At 45.3% G+C, this 19328-nt stretch overlaps 1 protein-coding gene across 1 annotated transcript in view; it reads right to left on the minus strand.

Moving 5' to 3' along the window:
- The window catches only part of NUDT14 (nudix hydrolase 14), a 500399-nt gene that overhangs the window by 104764 nt on the left and 376307 nt on the right, over positions 1-19328 (minus strand). Inside the window, exon 3 of the mRNA XM_069207330.1 lies at positions 5643-5707. Coding sequence (XP_069063431.1) covers positions 5643-5707 — 65 coding nt within the window. The remainder of the gene's footprint in view (positions 1-5642; positions 5708-19328) is intronic.

A 19328-nucleotide genomic window follows, 5' to 3' on the forward strand; every position in this document is an offset into this window, starting at 1 on the left:
AAGTGACTGCAGGCACAGAAGAGGATGTTCGAGAAACAGTAGTGAAAGTCCTCGGATGAAATCCATAAGTACAATAAAAGGGTGTGGTCTTGGTCGCACTATGTATTGTGTTGTTATAGGAGAACTCGGCAAGAGCAAGATATTCTGACCAATTGCTTTGTGTGGCATTACAGTAACATCTCAGATACTGCTGAAGTTCTTGATTCACTCGTTCAGTTTGCCCATTCGTTTGTGGATGGAAACCAGAGGATAAAGAAATCTCAATGTTAAAGAAGGCACAAAAGGCTCTCCAGAAACGTGAAACATATTGAGGCCCTCTGTCCGAAATGACCTCAAGAGGAAGACCATGGAGGCGAAAAATATCTCGCAGAAAAATGCGACTCATTTCTGGGGCCGTTGGTAGTTTCTTCAAGGCTGAAAAACGGGCCATCTTGGTGAATGAATCTACGGTTACCATGATTACTTGGTTACCAGAGGAAGTAGGTAGAGAGCATATGAAATCAGTGGATAGAGTACACCAAGGAGCGGAAGGAACAGGTAAAGGTCTTAATAAACCTGCCACCTTAGTTCGGGGTGTCTTAGTCTGGGCACAGACTGGGCATGCTGACACATAGGTTTCAGTGTCTGTCTTTAGCGAAGGCAACCAAAAAGATCGCTGAAGCAGTTCCTGGGTCTTCCTGATACCTCGATGACCGGCTATAGGAGAATCATGGCACATTTGCAGGGCTTCTGTCTGCACTTTCTTGGTAGGTAGGAAGAGAGCATGTTGATGATAGAAGTAGTTGTCCTTCTTCTGCAAAAAAGGAGTCACTTTATCCCATTCTGAAGCAGACAGAAACTGGTACTCGGATTGAATGCATTCTTGAAAAGATTGAGTAGCTCCGATGATTCTGCTAGACTCAATAAGATGTGGAGAGGAGTTCTGGGCTATGTCAGGATATCTGCGGGATAAGGCATATGCCACTAAATTCTGGGAACCAGGTATGTAAGTGATCATGAAATCGTACTGGCTAAAGAAGAAAGCCCATCGAGCCTGACGACTGTTGCGACACTGAAAGCTCCGAAGACACTGGAGATTACGGTGATCAGTCCTAGCTTCAAAAGGCTCTCTGGAACCCATCAGGAAATGCCTCCATTCCTTACAAGCTACTTTGAGAGCGAGTAGCTCTCGTTCCAGTACAGAATAATTTCGTTCAGCCTCTGATAGAATATGCGACAGATAAAAGATTGGATGTTCCAATCCATCATTGTCTTGCTTCTGCAGCAAAACTGCTCCAATAGCTCTGTCTGAGGCATCAGTCACGACGATAAATTTTTTGGTATTGTCAGGATGACACAACACGGGTGCTTGGGTAAAGGCTGTCTTTAATTCTTGAAACGCGTGTTCAGCCTCCTTGGTCCAAATGAAACCCTTCTTCAGGTTCTCTTTCTTAATTGTTTGTGTTATGAAACTTTGTAGGTGGGCAAAGTTCTGAATAAACTGACGATAAAAGTTTGATAACCCAAGAAAACATTGCGTTTCTTTAATGGACGTTAGAGAAGGCCAATCTAATATGGCACTGACCTTGTCAGGATCCATGGATATTCCGTGTTGATTAATACAAAACCCGAGATACCTTACTTCAGATTTATGGAACTCGCACTTCTCAGGTTTACAAAACAATTGGTTTTTCTTGAGTCTTTCCAGGACTTGCAGGACGTGATCTACATGGTGCTCAGGATCACGGGAATATATCAAGATATCATCCAAATAAATGACCACATATTGATTGAGTATATCAGAGAACACTGAATCCATAAATCGTTGAAAAACAGAAGGGGCGTTGGTCAGTCCAAAGGGCACAACACGATACTCATAGTGCCCAAAAGGGGTACGGAAAGCAGTCTTCCATTCATCTCCTTCCTTGATCAGAAAGAGATGATAGGCACCCGTAAATCTAATTTAGTAAATATCTTGGCTCCTTGAATGGCATCCAGTATATCTCTGATTAAAGGCAGTGGATATCGATCCTTAATCGTTATTCTGTTAAGTTCACGAAATTCCACACAAGGACACAGATCCTTAGTCTTCTTTGGAACGAAGAAGAGAGGAGCCCCAGCGGGAGACGTGGAAGGAGCAATCAAACCGTTGTGTAAGTTGTCGTCTAAATATTCCCTTAACACCTTCTTTTCTTGGTCTGTCAGAGAATACATTCGACCAAAGGGAACGACTTCATCAGGAATTAAAGGAATAGCACAGTCATAACTGCGATGAGGTGGCAAAATAGGATTACTGGGTTTCTGAAAAATCCTGATATATTCCTGATAACAATCTGGAACCCCCTGGATAATATTGATAGAGTTAGTGTTATCCTGAGTTGACTGACAGGACCTTTTTGGAGTCCAATAAGAAGTAGTAGAATAACAATTCTGTTGACAAAATGAAGACGTTAGGGATATAGTTCGTGTTTCCCAATTGATATAGGGGTTGTGTCGAGCTAACCAGGGAATTCCCAAAATCATGATGTGATTTGGTGAGGCTATGAGATCGAAGGCAACGTGTTCTTGATGCCCCCCAAATGTCAAACAAAGAGTAGGAGTTGAGGCCACCACAGGTCCTGAGGTTAACGGAGAACCATCCACTGTGTGAACCTGCTCAGGGGTTTCTTTAGGAATGTGGGGAATTCCTTTACTAGTAGCCCAGGTCTCATCCAGATAGAGTCCACTGGCTCCACAATCAAGGAGAGCCAGAAGATGTTCTTCTTGATCTTGTGAACTCTGTAACTTGACCGAGAGGATAAACAGGGTGGACATGCTTTCTTTTGAGGAACATATTGATGGTACTTCAGCTCCTCCCGTCTCCTTTCTCCTTACAGGGGACGGGAGCTGGCGTTTCCCGCAGGCCTTGAGGGACGTACCGGACAACTACGGATCAGGTGGCCAGCCTTACCACAATATAGGCAAAGTCCCCTTCGTCGTCGTTCCTCCCTTTCTGATTCCGTCAATGGCCCACGAACCAGATCTATCTGCATGGGCTCTTCATGGGGAGGTGGAGAGGCTTCAGATGGACTATCTTCCGTTCGCCGACTGCTAGCACGGAAGGTACCGGGCTGGTATGGAGCTCTAGTTCTACGTCTTTCCATCTTGCGCTCTCGAAGTCTATACTCGATGTTCATAGATTGATCCATTAATTCTTTCAAAGAACAAGCTGGGGAAGAGTGTACAAGCTCATCTTTAATTTCTTCACGCAGGCCTCGGCGGAAAAGGGTTACGAAGGTGCGTTCTACCCAGGAGGTTTCAGCTGCCATCTGTTTGAAGCGGGTTATATACTGTAGTACATCCTGATTACCTTGCTGAATGTCACATAAGGCTTCTTCAGCTGCTGCTTCTACCCCAGGTCTCTCAAACATTTGTTTGAAAACAGTCAGGAAAGCGGAATAGTTAGCCAGGACTGGGTCATCTGCAGAAACCAGAGGAGTCGCCCAAGCAAGCGCTGGACCAGACAAGGCGCTGATCAGATAGCCCACCTTAGTCTTATCCGAAGAAAACTGGAGTGGGCGAAAGGCAAAGTAAACCGTCAGGGCGTCCAAAAATTCCTTCATCTTTAAAGGATCTCTGGAATATCGAGGAATAGTAGCAGATACGGGTGGTATGTCCATTGATCGGGAAGACAAGACCTGTCGTAGCGCAGTGTTCTCTGCCCGTAACTGTTGTAACTCTTGGGCTTGCTGTTGGACAGTCTGTAACATAGCTTGAGCATTTTCTGACACCTCTCCCTGTGGATCTTCCATGGCGCTGTCGCAACGCAGAATCTTTTGGCGTTGCAATCTGTCACGTACTGCGCTGGACTTCTCACCTCTGGATTTCGGATTGGCGAATACACCAAGTCTTCTACAGGTCCTGGATGCTCCCAGATAAGGGCGACCCTTTCTAGTAGCCACGGTGCCGCTTGACAGGCTACGCCAAAGCAGACCGTACCCTCCAGAAGGAGTCGCAGAGGGAAAAAAACCCAACACTGGGGAAAAAACCTCTAACAGGAACTCCAGAAGGAAAACAAGAAAAAACAGGACTTGACAACAGGAAACAAAAATAGGCAATATCCAGGGTACAAGGCAGGAAAAAAAGAACAGGCAAAAATATCCCAAGGAAAAAGCAGGAACAAAGAACAGGCAAAAATCTCCCAAGGCAAAAGCAGGAACAAAGAACAGGCAAAAATCTCCCAAGGCAAAAAAGCAGGAACAAAGAACAGGAGCGAACAGCACAACCAGAAAGAAGTGTTTGCAACGCAAGGAGGAACAAGACTGACTGACTTATATACTGAGAAAAGGGAAGTGACATCACAGGAAAGGGAAGTAACACCATCTTGGATTGGGAAAAGCCCATAGACCAGTTTAGGAAAGAGGAAGCAGTATAAAGAGAAACAGAGCATGCTGGAACAAAAACACGAAGAAGACAAGATGGACACAACATGGATAGAGACAGGCAAAGGCCCAACAAAAAACCCACCACCAACAAGAAAAGAAGAAAAAAGGCTACACGTAAGTGTAGCGCGACCGGGAGCGAAATATATGCTTCCCAGAAAGCTTAGTCAAAAAACGCGGGGAACGGCGCTCCGAATATCGGTAGCACGTTCCACCCGCGAGGACAGAAAGAGACGCCGCGTCAGAGCGCGGCGTTACAACTGCAGTGGGTGGTACAATGAATGCTGCAGGCCCATTAGTAGCATTTAATTTACAGGCCCTGGCTACAAGCAATACCACTTTACTAGGGTGTTATAACTAAATAAATGAAATGTGGCAATTGGGTGTAAGTCAATTTTACGATGTTTAAAGAAGACAGCACAAGCATTTTAGCACCGGTTAATAGTGGTAAAGTGCACAGAGTCCTAATAGTCAACAAAAATGGGTTTCAAAGAGGGCCAAGTCCAACAACAACCATCAATTGCAGTAGAAGGCTGACAAGACAGGATAGATGCCTTACAGCATTCTATATGCTAGATGTTTTAATGTGAAGGCCTGACTCCCTCCTATGCTGCAAGACAGCACAACAACTATCCTGAAAAAGCAATTGTGGAGAAGAGCCGCAGTGGAATATGGTTTCCTTAAAGCAGACATTTTAAAAGAACAAAAATCTACTATAATGATCCAGGTTAATTTAGTTCCCCCCTTAGAGGCTACCCGCTATTTCACTGAATATGCTTTAGTTTATTCCCATTAATTTATATGTAGTTGCACGAAACACGTCGTCGGTCATCCACTTAAAACAATTACAACAGAAGATCTTTGTTAGGTTAATACATGCATGTGGGTGTGGTAGAAAGTTAGCATGGGTGGAATTTGTGCCACACCGAGCACCACTGTAAGTGTATGGTTGCTCCAGCACGAGGCAGGAAGCACAAAGGTCTGTTGTTGGTGTCCTGGGGCCTTTTGGGATCCTTAAAAGAAATGGGCCTCTACCGGTTATATTTTCAGTGAGTCCTTTTAAACATGAATGTTGGGCTTTAGGGATTAAGCATCTCACAGATCCCATGCATTCTATCTAGTCAGAGGGCACAGGCTCCGCAAATTACAGCACGAGGCACGGGCCCAACACACAGCCTTCCTTCTGTTGTAACCTTACCAGCGAGCTTCGTTTGACACCAAATACACTGACGAAATGATTACCTGGGCGGAACTGCTTCACCACAACAAAGCACTGCCGAGTTGTATTGAAGATAAGGATCGAAACACTGAGAGCAAAAAGAAAAAAACACATGATGTGAAGAAGCAGCGATATTATTTGTTTTCTTTACTGTCAACACTGCTTTTAAAATTGGATGCTATACACGAAAATAGTTGCTTTCCACCCATCATAGAAAATATTAACAACTAACTCAAGTCACTTTGAAGACACGTGCATTAGGAATAACGTTATAGACAGTAAGCAAAGGTCACAGGAAAAAAAAATCAATGATTTGCGCCGCACTGAAGCTTTTACCAGTACACACAACTATAAATGCGAGCCAATGAATTTTAGAAAGCAGCTGGGAAAGTAGCCCAAACCCGAAAGCATCCTTGTGAGTGCTTAATGGTGGTTCTGCTCAGGAAGAGAACAGTAATTTTATCTCCGCCAGAGTGCTTTATCAACATGTACGAGGATGGGCAATAAAAATTCATAAATCACTGTTCCATCCCATTAAAATACATTATGCAAGACAAAATGCCAAGGACAGAGTCAAAAAGATGTTATTTACCTTCCTTATTAACATTGTCCCAAAACTCCACATTTCTCCAACCAGTACATTCATTAATCATCTTTAAACAGATTACAGCTAGGACACAGCACATTTTTAAATATGCCAGCTAAATTTGTGAAATTCACGAATTTCGCATCAGATTAAATTCGTGAAATTTCACAAAATTCCAGGTAACTTTTCTTTTAAACGAGAAACACGTTTCGAGATACATCAGCTAGAGACTTAAATGTCTCACTCACGGACAGAAGGACTGGCTGCATGGCTTTGCAGAGTGCACCACTACCCTGAATTATCCTTGAGTGACGCCATAGTGGGTTCTGACATCTTCGTTTGTCCTCAGCACAGACGACAATCTTGCGTGTACACCGAGAGCCGCTGTAGCTAGAATTTGAAAAACAAATTGAAACTCTGTAGTGTCGAAGAGCGTTGAAAGTATGTCCTGCATAGCAAGTGTGACTTCCGTCAACTCGCCACTTTACACTAGCTAGGCAGTGAGGGCAGTGTTGTATTTTGTAGAGATAGGACACACCTTTTTACCGGTTGCATGCAAAAGGTTGACTAGCCCACCGGTCTCGTCTGTATAAAGTTCTGCCCAGTCTTCTGTAACAAGGCCCTCTGCTAGGTCTAGTACGCATGGGCATGTATGAACTCCTGTGTTTGCGCTATAAATTGAATCAGGAGTGTGTGTGCTATGGTTAACTGTAGATGCAGTAGGATTCACCCTACTAACAGGACGTCTAAAATGAAGGCTAAACATTGTTCGCGAGATGAACAATGTGGATTGCTAGCAGTCATGAAACTTGTAGTAAGTCAGACTCCGAGAAGCGGGAGGGATGGAGACAACATTCTCTTTAGTTGTGGAGAGGTAGCCTTTTACTGCGACCTGCCCTTCTGTCCTTTCCCGGAGGTATCCACATGAAATTAGCGTACGAGGTAAGGCGTCAGGAGACAGTGGTGCAAGGTTAGGGCCAGATGTAGCAAAGGGTTTTTCCCATTCTGTGCCAATGGGAAAATGTGTTCGTACATATGGCCCTTAGTTCTTTAACGGAGGCCTGCCTTTTGTTCCCCTGAGCTGCCTCTCCACGAAGGCTGATAGATGCGAGAAGCGAAAGCTTCCCACTTGTTTCGCTTGTACTTGGGTTTTCACATGGGAGACTCCCAGCCTTGTCCTTTCGGCTTGCTGATACCTGCAGGGAGAGACCATGAGTGTCCTCTCTGGAGCTGGACATACAAAAAGGTGAAAACACCTCAATCAGGTCCAGCGGCTGTGACCGAGGACTATACAAACTCTGTCTTCAAACCAACTATAAGCAAGCATTTGCAATGCAATGGGTCTGACGTTTGCTCGAATTAGACCTATTAGCGTTGTAAATTCCTAGCTGGATTTTTCTTGCCACATAAATTGAAAATGCAAAGCGAAACAGCTGACATAGGCAAGCTGATTCAAAGCGCCATGGCCTCCATGAGCATGAGCGCGAAGGAGAGAGACAAAAGGAAAAAGAAGTGGTGGTCAGGCAATTGCAACAATTGTTTTTTGCACACGTATTCGTGAATTATTCGCAGCCAGAGATATACAGATGTATTTCTCATAAATATCTCCGAAACTACTGAATGGATTTACACCAAATAACCAAAAGCACTATCTGCGTACCTGCGGCTAGCTTTCTGCCAAATTTAGTGTAATTCTGTCCAGTGGTTCGGGCTGTAGACGTGTTAACAGGTCCTATGGGAATTACCATGGGAAACACAACATTTTTTTAGCACTCTTTTCTTGATCGCCACTTGACGTATCACTGCAAAACTTCCTGTGTGCAACAAGCATCACCGGGCCACTTTTTTGGGAAAAGTTTGTGAAGATTTATCAAACGGTGCCAAAGATATAGGCAAGTCAAAAAACACTTTTTCTATGGAAACATGGTTCTGACAATAACTGCCTACTACCGACCGCCAGTAGGATATATATATATATATATTTATATATATATATATGTTGAGCGTAAAACCTCAGGATCAGTATCAGCTGCTTGCATTATACGACAATGTAGGAACCAGAGACCAGGCCCGGACATGAAATAAAATCAGCCCTGTAAAAATGTTCACACCAACCACTAGCAGGAGGCTATGACTAGAATAGTGTTGGGGACATGGTTTGTTCATGGCAGCCCACCCTGCAGTGAGAGCGCCCCCCTAGCCTGCTGCTTACCAGGAAGAAGAAAGCGGCAAAACTGCCAGGAAGGCCCTGCTAGAGACTAAAGACTGGATTTACACCAGCACAGCAGGAGTAAGAAGATCTAGTATAATAAGGCAAGGGAGCCTGGACAACATTCAAACAAAAGAAAACAGGCAAGAATATATTCATTAAAAAAAAAAACGGAGAGATGCTGTCAGCTCCCTGAATTCGTAAGAATATAGGAATCTCAGGGACAAAGATGTCTGGGAAATCTAGAAGGCTGCTGGAAACTCGGAAAACGTGGAAGTGCCAGATACTTTGGGACACAGGGATGAAGCATAGGAACTTGAACAGGACTCAGGAAGAACAAAACTGGGAAGTCAGAAAGCTGCTCACAACTCAAAATATGCTTTGAAGGTGAAGTCCAACAGGGAAAAGTCCGGAGAATAGACTACAAGGGATGAAACAAAAAGAAAACAACAGAAACATACAACAAGGTGAGACTGCAAGTAAGACAGCAGAGGAAACCCAACACCACAGAAGCAGAAACACAATTCAACCAGGAAAATAAAAAATCAGCAACAGCAATTATTGTCTGGAAATTCTTCAGGTTCATATGCAGGGGTTCACACCATTGGAAACTTGTACACAAGATGGATTTCCCAGTGCATGCAACTTAAAGAACAACAGCTGTTGACAGAAAGCTCCTTAAGGTACTTCAAACGCACACCTGCAAAAGGGCTGAGAAATGGTGTGGTTTCAACACTGTCAGGAAAACATAAAATGAGGCCTCCAGGTGGCATTCCACAGGAGGCCAAGGTACAGTGCAGTTATGTACCTCTGTGATGTGTGTATGTTCTGCACAACTTTCTGAACATCGGAAATCAAATATGAAATAATTTGCCACTAGGACCAAGCATGGCATGAGATTCCATGTAATATCCACCACCACTGTCAACACTATAGACCTCAGTACGAGTTTGGTGGTCTTTGGACCTCCATGGCACCGTTGGCGGTCTGACAGCTGCCATATTACAAGTCATGCTGGCCTACGGAGCAAAGACCACCGCAGTCCCACTGTCACTGCCAGGCAGCACAGACCGCAAAGGTAACAAGGCAGCACAAACAGGCCGGCGGGAGCCTGTGTTTCCGCCGAACATATTATGAGGCTGCACACCGCCAATGTAACTGTGGCAGTTCAATCACCACATCTCAGCAGGCGGAAATGGGGAGTATAAAGGGAGACACTCACCTGCAGACAGCCTTACATGTCTGGTGCCATCATGGAGCCCATCACACACGTCCTGCCGCTGCTGTTGGTCATCGAAGGAGCCCAAAATCCACGCTGCCGTGGATGCAACCCACTTAAGTACACACACACACACCTGTGTTGTGACCCGTAACAGCAGATTGTTGCGGCGTCAGCCACATCATATCGGGATCACGCTACGGGCACCAAGTACACTTTTCATGGTGTCCTGCATCGTAAGCAGACACAAAGAAGGATACTTGCACAGTCACAAAACACCCCCTTTGGGCAGGTCACTCACACTGCACCGCAACACCACAAAAACACAAGTCTACTCATCTTAGGGACTGTGATTTGTACACAACATTGCCTCATACAACACCAACAACACACCAACATCACATCTACAAATAAAACTCACATTGCATACATGCCATGGACTGTCGACACATTCAACACACATATGTTGAATGTGACATGGAACACAAACAACATTCCCAGTAAACAGCACTGCACTGGACATGCACATCACACACACTGGAACACAATGGAAGGACAATGGGATGCAAAATAGTTAGAAAGAGAAATATCCAAAGCTCACTGTGCACACAATACCTGCACAATGGGGATGGGGCCAGCAGGAACACTCAGGGAGGATGCTGCACTGGGCCACATACCACTTTGACCACACCCCTAAAGCAACATCTGCACAGGAACTGGCCCTTCAGGTATCTCTGGTACAAACAACACTAGACCCAAATGACATGCCTATATCTGCACAATGTGGCAGGGCAAGACAACAAAGCACATACAACTTCAACTGCATGGGACATATCTCTACATGAAGTAGCTGCAAGGAACACAAAGCTAAACAGGCACATGGACATTCAAATGCAAACCAGGTTAGCACAATTAAACACACTCCATGTTTGCCCCACCAAAACTCAAGCTCCCACTCGTTAGATGAATAAACAATCCATATCAGGGGGACATGGCTAACACCATACATGCTCACACTGGACAACACAAGATGAAATACTTACCATTACAAACAGAACCCATAGCAATGACACCACCATTGCATTTACACCCACATATCCATACAGTCAACATATACCCTTGTAATAGGCACTGCCCACAAAGTCTGACACTGCAAATAACAGCAAATGCATTAGCAAGCAGGGTCAAACACACATAACTGTAAGCACACAACACAAGGCACTCAAGAACAACATAAAGGTAGTAAAGGAATTGCAGGGCAAATGTATACCCAAAAGCCAACTGTTTGGGTTTATTTTTAACCAACTTCCAATAGTCAAAGGCCAATGGCCAGTCCATGTACTTTGGCACAGGCACATCGTGGTGCCACCACTTGACTCCTAACGACCAGGGGAACCTCCACAGGGACGGGCATCAAGTGGGCAGGCAGGCACCTCAGGGATCATCTTTGGGAGTAGAGATCAGGGTTTGGAGGGGGCTTTGGTCTTGGGAGGGGTGGACTACTTTTTGGGAGGGGCTGGCTTCTTGGGGGGAGAGGTATGGGTGCTTGCAGGGCTGCAGGGGAGGACTGGGAGGTGGAAGGGAGTTGTTGGGAGGTGGGTGGGGGCCTCTTGGTTTTGGGGCGGGGTGGTGGGAAGAAGGGAAAGGTCAAACAAAAAACATCTTCTTAGGTACACGGGACTGTCAGCAGAAGGGGGTCTGGATTTGGAGGTCGAGGGAGTGGTCATCTGCTGTGTCATTGTGGATGTGGGTGTATGCTTCTGGGAGGTCTGCTTGTGCTAGGGTGGTGTCTGTTGTGTGGATGAGTGAGTGTGTTTGTGTGTCTTGGGGGTCTGGGAGTTGGAGGTGCTGGGGGATGGAGTGGTGGATGTGTGTGTCTGTTGGGGTGATGTCTGTGGGTATGCTGGGTGTGTCACTGACTGTTGTGGTGGTCCCATTGGGTACTCTTGATGTTGTGTGTGTTACACTGGAGGTGGTGAGGGTGCCTGGGAAGTGGTGGCTGTTGTTGTGTTTGTGGGTGTTTGTTATTTGCTTGTGTACCAGTGTGTTTTGTGGTGCTTGTGTCTGTGTGTGCTGCTCTTTTGAGTTGGGATGGATGCGTGCAGATCGGTCTGTGTGCTTTGGATAGGTAGTGGAAGGGGGATTTTGATTGGGAAGAGGGAGGTGGAGGGAGGACAGAAGGTGGGAGTGACTGGCTGCCGTCAATGTAGAGGCCAGAGCCTGAAAATATTTCTGTAGGCCACACATTGCCCAATAAATGCCTTCCAGGAATGCATTCATTTGCTGGAATTGGGTTGCCAATCCACGGATGGCATTCATAATGGCTGTCTGACCCATCAAGATACTTCTCAGGAGGTCAATAGCCTCCTCACTGAGGGCAGAAGGGGTAACAGCAGCTAGGGCGGAGGTGCCTGCGGCAAAGGAGGCGGCCACTCTCTTTGGTGAGCGTGCTCGGCCAACTTAGTGTGGAGCAAAAGGGAGGGCAGTGATAAAACGGGGGCTGGTGGACAAAGATGGTATGGGGTGGTGCCCTGATGTGTCCGCCACCACAAGAAGTGGCCACTGGAGGAAGACTCTGATGATGAAGAGGTTTCACCGGTCTACCCCGGGCACTCGCCTCGCCCTCCACGCCACTTGCTCCCTCTGTGTCGGTGGTGTCTTGACCCAAGGTCCTGTGGCCAGATGCTTGCCCAGTCGGCTGTGCCTCATCTCCTTCACTTGTCAGTGGTGATGCTGCAAATACAAAGAGAAATAGGGCAATCACATGCCCCTGATAACACTTGAACAACAGCTCCGGTTAGCAAACATTACCAAGATATCAAGTAGGCACCTGCAACAAGCTCCACCTAAGTGACCCATACATTTTCTATACCATATGCATGCATGCCATCTGAACTGTCAACAGTTGCCCATGGGAAAATCAAGATCTCACACAACTAGAATTGCATGCCTGAAGTTGTGCAATCAAAGTAACCATTCAACAAGCAGTAGACCTCATCACCCTCAAAGCTTTGCCCCATGGAATAGTCATCAGTTACCTATTGTCATACAATAGTAGGCAAATGCCAAATGCATTCACACAGATTCCACACAAGGTCATGTACGCATCTATATGTCACATACATAATGACCCAACAATAAGAAATGATGCTCCAAAATCCTGCCACGTTGATTACAAAAGTTCAATAGCCTGGAGAAGGTGACATGGAAATACTCATGTCACATTGGTAATATATAAAAACCGCACCGTCCACATAGTGATATTGGTCAGAATAGAGTTATGGAGGTAGTACTAATGTTGCTCAGATAGGCCCCACGTGTGGCATGGAAATGGACACTGTAGATATCATGTGCTATATGTCAGGGAGAGATATCCCCAAAATCCACAACACAATGAATCAGCAAGCACCCGAATAATCACCACTAATGTCTGGCAACCCTTACAATGACATATCCTGAGTGCATCAGTAGACACCATTAGTGCCTTGGATGTTGGAGAGGCCCAGAGACTTGCAAGTACTTGTTGAAGGCCCTCAACTTGCTGCACAATTGGAAGCTACATCATTGTCTCCATTATGGTCATACAGACCCAGATGTCTGTCTGGGGATGAATGCATGTACCCAAACAAATGGGAATTCAACATAACTGCAAGTCACTCAATGATACATGCCAACAGTCAGGTCGTAAACCTTACCCATTGCACATGTGTAGTGCATTTTGCTACATGCTGACACATCAAGGGCATAGAAATGCACATTGTGTCTCAAAACTCTAGGTCTACCTGTTATGTCCCTCCTTGCTACTGCAGTTGTAGATGCCAAATGACATACTATGATGCATAAGGGAATGTATCAGTCAATAAACATTGGTGACACACACCTGTATGTGGCACAACATTAAATGTACCCCACTTTGTAAATGGATTAGTCCACTTATAGTTTGCCATGCACATATGTGAGGGAATAAAGACATTAACCCATCAACACAGGTATACCATTCACGAAACAGCAGCTTACAAATGTTTTAGAAAAGAATAAAGGGCACATGCTGACAAGTAGGCACAAGGAATGATGGCTACAGTGATGGCACATACGTCATGTCAATGGACACTCCTCACTTACCAAGGGAAAGAATAGATTGATACCTGCACTCGAAGTACAAAGTAGACTCTCTGTTGTATGTGTGATGGCCATCTTCACATTACAGACTGCAGTAAGGCACCAGCACCCATCATACGCTGAAAACAACTAGCCTCTGGATGGCAGATGACACTATACTCATTTACCCAGATACATTTGGCCTGTACCACTGAGGAGTAGTGGTCTTTTGCATAGATTTTACACACACTACAACAAAAAACAGTACTTGTTAAATCATTGCACACAGCCATATGTCGTCCCTTGAGAGCAAGTGGTTTGTGGATTGTACATAGTTGTGTCCTAGGTCCCTGGGCCAATAGGCAAGGCACATCAGTATTCAAGACATGACGTCTACACAATCACTCATCTACTGTATTAAACATGACTCATCCCTAATTGTCAGGGGGAGCTGTCAGAATCAAACACATTCACTTAGCAATGTGACAGGCAGGAATATGCCCTATAATCACCCCTGTGGCCGCTGTGCTCAAACACCCATCAAGCTCTGGATAGGACACTGCCAGAACCCCAGCCATTATGGGGGTCATGGTCTGACAGGCACACCGCCCACGTTGGGAGGGCATCCCCAGCTGGACCTCCATGATTTTCTTGGCCCAGCGTGTCAAGTCCTCCCACCTTTTCCTGCAGTGGGTGTTCCGCTAGCTGTGGATCCCCAGGGTGAGCACCTTCCGGGTGATGGCTCTCCATAGGGCTTTCTTTTGATGGGCATTGACCTGCATGGATGCAAAAGACAAATCAAGAGATCATGATCACAAGTTTAACTACAAATGGTTGAGTCACATACATGTCAGTAACATCAAGCTATGACTTTTCTATTTGTCATGCTCCCCAAGTGTGATACACACAAACCAATAAGTACAGAGAAATGACTACACACAAATATATATTTCCATCTGCAGACTAACCCACTACCCTGCTAATGGCCTACAATGACTTGGCAAGCATACTGACATCAGGTAGCATATGCTCTAACCTGTACTGTGATGTGAGCCACTATGAAACACTACACACCTACGAGGCTTCTGAAGGGTAAACTCATTAGGCATGAATGGACCAACACATTCACACACTGTGAGAGTGACTCACTGCATGCAGTCCCTACAGGCAACTGCCAGAATACAGACTCAAACATAACACATGAGTAACAATGAAGGAGCTGGCATGGTGGGTACAGAAAGTGTATTCCCTGTCCATGCGTGGGCATGTCGAATAGCAAATGCAAACTCATGCCATTTCATGGGGCGGGGTTCTGTGCTATGTACCTGTACCATAGAACACTCCTTTGGACATATGTGTCCATCCTACAGACATGGCATCCAACAAACAAAGGCATGCATTGTAAAGTTTCTGCTATGTGACCAAGAGTCACATAGCATGGCCTCCCAGGACACAACACACTGTCTGCACGGTGGGACTGTAAATTACGCAATAAGCTTGTACAGGACAAATATGACCTGTGGGAAGGTGAGAACAGAGCTGTGGGAGCAAGGGACCTATCATGAGTGTGCAAAACACACTGACAATGATGGACTAGATCAATGATTTACCTCTGTACACATTCCTAATCTAGTATAAGTAATGAGGCATTCTGGGCAGTCTTGCCTTCAGAGCGTCATACTGGCCCTGCTGGGGTACAGGGAGTAGGCAAAGTGTGTCAGAGTCACCAGATCCTCGGGTCTGTGCACATTCCCAACACTTCCACCACAAGACAGCTCCAATACTCTGATTAGATTTGTCAGAGTCTAAGAGAGTCCAAGTGGGGAAAAGGGGATTAGGAAGGGAACAGCTGGGAAGGAGACCTGTAGGAAGCAAAAGGTTAAAACACACAATATCAAAATTACATCACATGAAATCAGTACTAGGCTATGACTCTAAGTATTGTCATTCTGAAAACATGAACAACCTAAGCATAGACTTTAAATGACTAGGCTTCAAGATGACTGAATACCTGTGAGGGAATCAAGAAAGGTTAAATGAAACTTCAAATTCAAGTAATTTCATCTGCATGAGAATCAGGAAACAATCTGAATAATTTCTAAACCATCATATGAATAATTTTTGTGAAAACATATTAGGAACACACAACATTACATCTAGAACTCTGGCTTTTTTTTTTTTCTCTCAAATTGTCGGAACATGAATTGCGCACATTGTAGATTTTCACATAGGTAGTAAACACAATAGAAAGATTGTGCACCATGAATAATACAACATAGATTCGAGAAATAAATCACACGACTTGTCAACTCGAAAACTACCAAGTAAATGCCTTACAATGGTAGTGCATAATGAACACCGTGATTTGAAAAGCACAGAAAAATGAATTGCGCATTTTGCCGATTCGAGTACCACCATGTAACTGCCAAGGAATGGTAGCGCACAATAAAGAACATGAATTAAGCATGAGGAAAGAATTGCGCGTCTTGCCGATTCGAATGCCACCATGTAACTGCCAAGAAATGGTAGCGCACAATGAATAACATGAATTAAGCACGAGGAAAGATTTGCGCATCTTGCCGATTCGAATGCCACCATGTAACTGGCAAGGAATGGTAGCGCACAATGAATATCAAGGGTTAAAGCACAAGAAAACGAATTGCGCGTCTTGCCGATTCAAATGCCACATGTAACTGTCAAGGAATGATGGCGCACATTGAATAACATGAGTTGAGCACGAGAAAAGAATTGTGCGTTTTGCCGATTCGAAAGCCACCATGTAACTGCCAAGGAATGGTAGCGCACAATGAACAACTTGAATTAAGCACTAGAAAAGAATCGCGCATCTTGCTGATTCGAATGCCACCATGTAACTGTCAAGGAATGATAGCGCACAATGAATAACATGAATTGAGCACGAGATATGAATCGGGCGTCTTGCCAATTCAAATGCCACCATGTAACTGCCAAGGAATGGTAGCGGACAATAAATAACATGAATTAAGCACGAGGAAAGAATTGCGCGTCTTGCTGATTTGAATGCCACCATGTAACTGCCAAGGAATGGTAGAGCACAATGAATATCAAGGGTTAAAGCACAAGAAAACGAATCGAGCACGGAGAAAGAATCGTACGTCTTGCCGATTCTAGTATCAGCATGCAACTGCTACGAAACACCTAAGCGCACATTCACACGCGCAAGAGTAAAATAGTTTATCATGCAAGAATTAGGCCCAAGAACTCGAGCGTCCTAGATAACGGGGTCGGGGCCCAGCCTAACCTCCGTCTTACCGCCCTGAGTAAGGATCACCAATGTAAAATGCAGGGCAGAGGCCTGGAAGATCAAAGTAGGCCACCAGAACTGGAGCTCAGGAAGTTGCTGCTGCCCTGCACTGGGACCTCTGAATAGTGAGCACGTGGAGCTGGGCTGGCTCCCTTATATAGAGCTTTGGCCCAGCCCACATACCACACCCAGGCATGCTGAAGGGAAAGCTTCTAGAAGGCCCTGGAAGGGGACCACACCCTGACACAGTCTGGAAACCTGCAGCAGTACATAGCATGTGAACAGTATTTATATGCATGCTGAACATAAGTCTTTAAGATTAAACTCTGCAATGCAAAAAGTTAAACAGCATCATATCATCACAATGCATAAATTATGTTAGCTTGAAACTGTTGTTTTTTTGCATTCTTTGTCACCCGTAGAGCGCGCACTGCCCTGATGTTGACAAGTGCCACAGCTGCATGGCCACAGTGACCTTCCCACTGCCTGGACTAGGTCCCATACTGGAAGATACATGTGACAGGCCCTGGTCTCTCCAGGCTGAGCTGATAGAACCTACATGACACTCCATTTCCAGCACTTCCATGCATTACAGTACATCATGAAGTCAACAGCAATTTGGCATGTGGTGTGTATGATAACCTGAAGGGCACTATGAGTCATGATATGCCTTCCGAACAACACTTTATCAATGGCAGATGTGGTCTGCAATATCTGTGGCACTGTACACATTGCTCACATGACTCGCAACTAACTTATACACGTGCATACATGTTGTCTGACATGTACAACAATCATGAGGAAAGAGATGCCAGTGGATGGCTGTAATGTCTCCTCAACTAGTAATGTGCATCTGACACAATGAGGAGTTAGGACCCCAAAAACCCCACACAACACAATGTGACTGAACTTAACATATGGCACAGGCCACCAATACCTGAATATTGTCCCACCCATTGATGCCACACATACTGCAACAACAGTATGAGTAGTCAAACGGGCACACACGGGCACATTCTAGAGGAGGAAAATGATGGTGCAGTACGGAGAAAATTGTGCACTTGAGGGACTTACCTGCTCCTCTGGTGTGCCACAGAGCTGTCCATAAATGAGTAGGACCTTAGTCAGCAGCCTCTCCAGCTCCTCTAGAGGGAAGGCAGAGGCCCTATCCCCTGCAGTGCAAGGCCTGATTGCTCCCAGAGGCGGCACACAGCAGCTCAGGTCATGGAGGTGTTGTTGGCAGCAGTGTCAGGAGTCAAGTGAGTGAATCTGCAGAACATGGCGGTCACGCCCACGGTCGTCCCCACTAGCGGACACAGCCATTGGCCCGTGACCGCCACTGTCAACAACGTTAGCCTATGGCTGTACCTGGCGCTTGTGCAACCGCCATGACAACTTACACCAGCGTTCACAGGCGGTTCCTGATGTCCAGTGGAGTAGGTTAGGCAGCCACCATTTTGGCAGCCTGAAATGCTGTATTGGGCTATATAAACTGTGCCACACCTGCAAAAATGTATTTTTGACCTCTCAAACAGGCTTATCCTGTCTTGTCATTTAGGACCTACTACTCAAACACCATTGTAGTATGTTGCAGGGCACAGATGTCCTTTAACAGGGGGGTACAGTCCATCACTGCCAACGGTCATCTGGGCGGTAGGAATAGCCAGTCACATTTCGAGGGCCAATTGTGTCGCATATCTGAGTTTTGTTGTGACTACATGTGTGGAAAACCATGCTGGCCACTTGTGACTCTTGTGTTATTTGCAGCTGTGATGTGTACTGGTTGCCATGTTATCTATTCTGAAATTCCTTGTCACATATCATCATTGACATGTGTCATGTATGTTGTGGTGGACACACAGATTATTGTTAGAAATTATGTCTTGTCATATATAGGTGCCCAGGGAAAGAGAGGATGTGACAACCTCCTGTCTACCGTTCACTACTAGACCTTCAGACCATGGAAGAACACCACATCATCCTGCTCTACAGTCTAAATAAGCAAACAATAGCAGACTTATATTGTCAGTTGGAGCCAGATCTGATGGCAGCTATTAGTTAACCAACCAGCATACCACCCATTGTACCCAAGTCATGCCAGTATTGCAATTCTTAGCCACAGGGTCCTTTCAACATACAGGGGTGTAGTGTGGTTAGTTTTACGTATTCATTGCGCTTTAGCTTCAGGCTTTAGGCCTTTGTGCATTTTGCCCTGAATATATTTTATTCATTTGCTGACAGCTTAGAGCCTCTGTGCACTCTGCTCTACATGCTTTTTATTAGGCTTCGTACTGTTATTTTTCAAATAGCCAGT

This window comes from Pleurodeles waltl, chromosome 9, assembly GCF_031143425.1.
Source record: "Pleurodeles waltl isolate 20211129_DDA chromosome 9, aPleWal1.hap1.20221129, whole genome shotgun sequence".
NCBI classification, from domain to species: Eukaryota; Metazoa; Chordata; class Amphibia; order Caudata; family Salamandridae; genus Pleurodeles; species Pleurodeles waltl.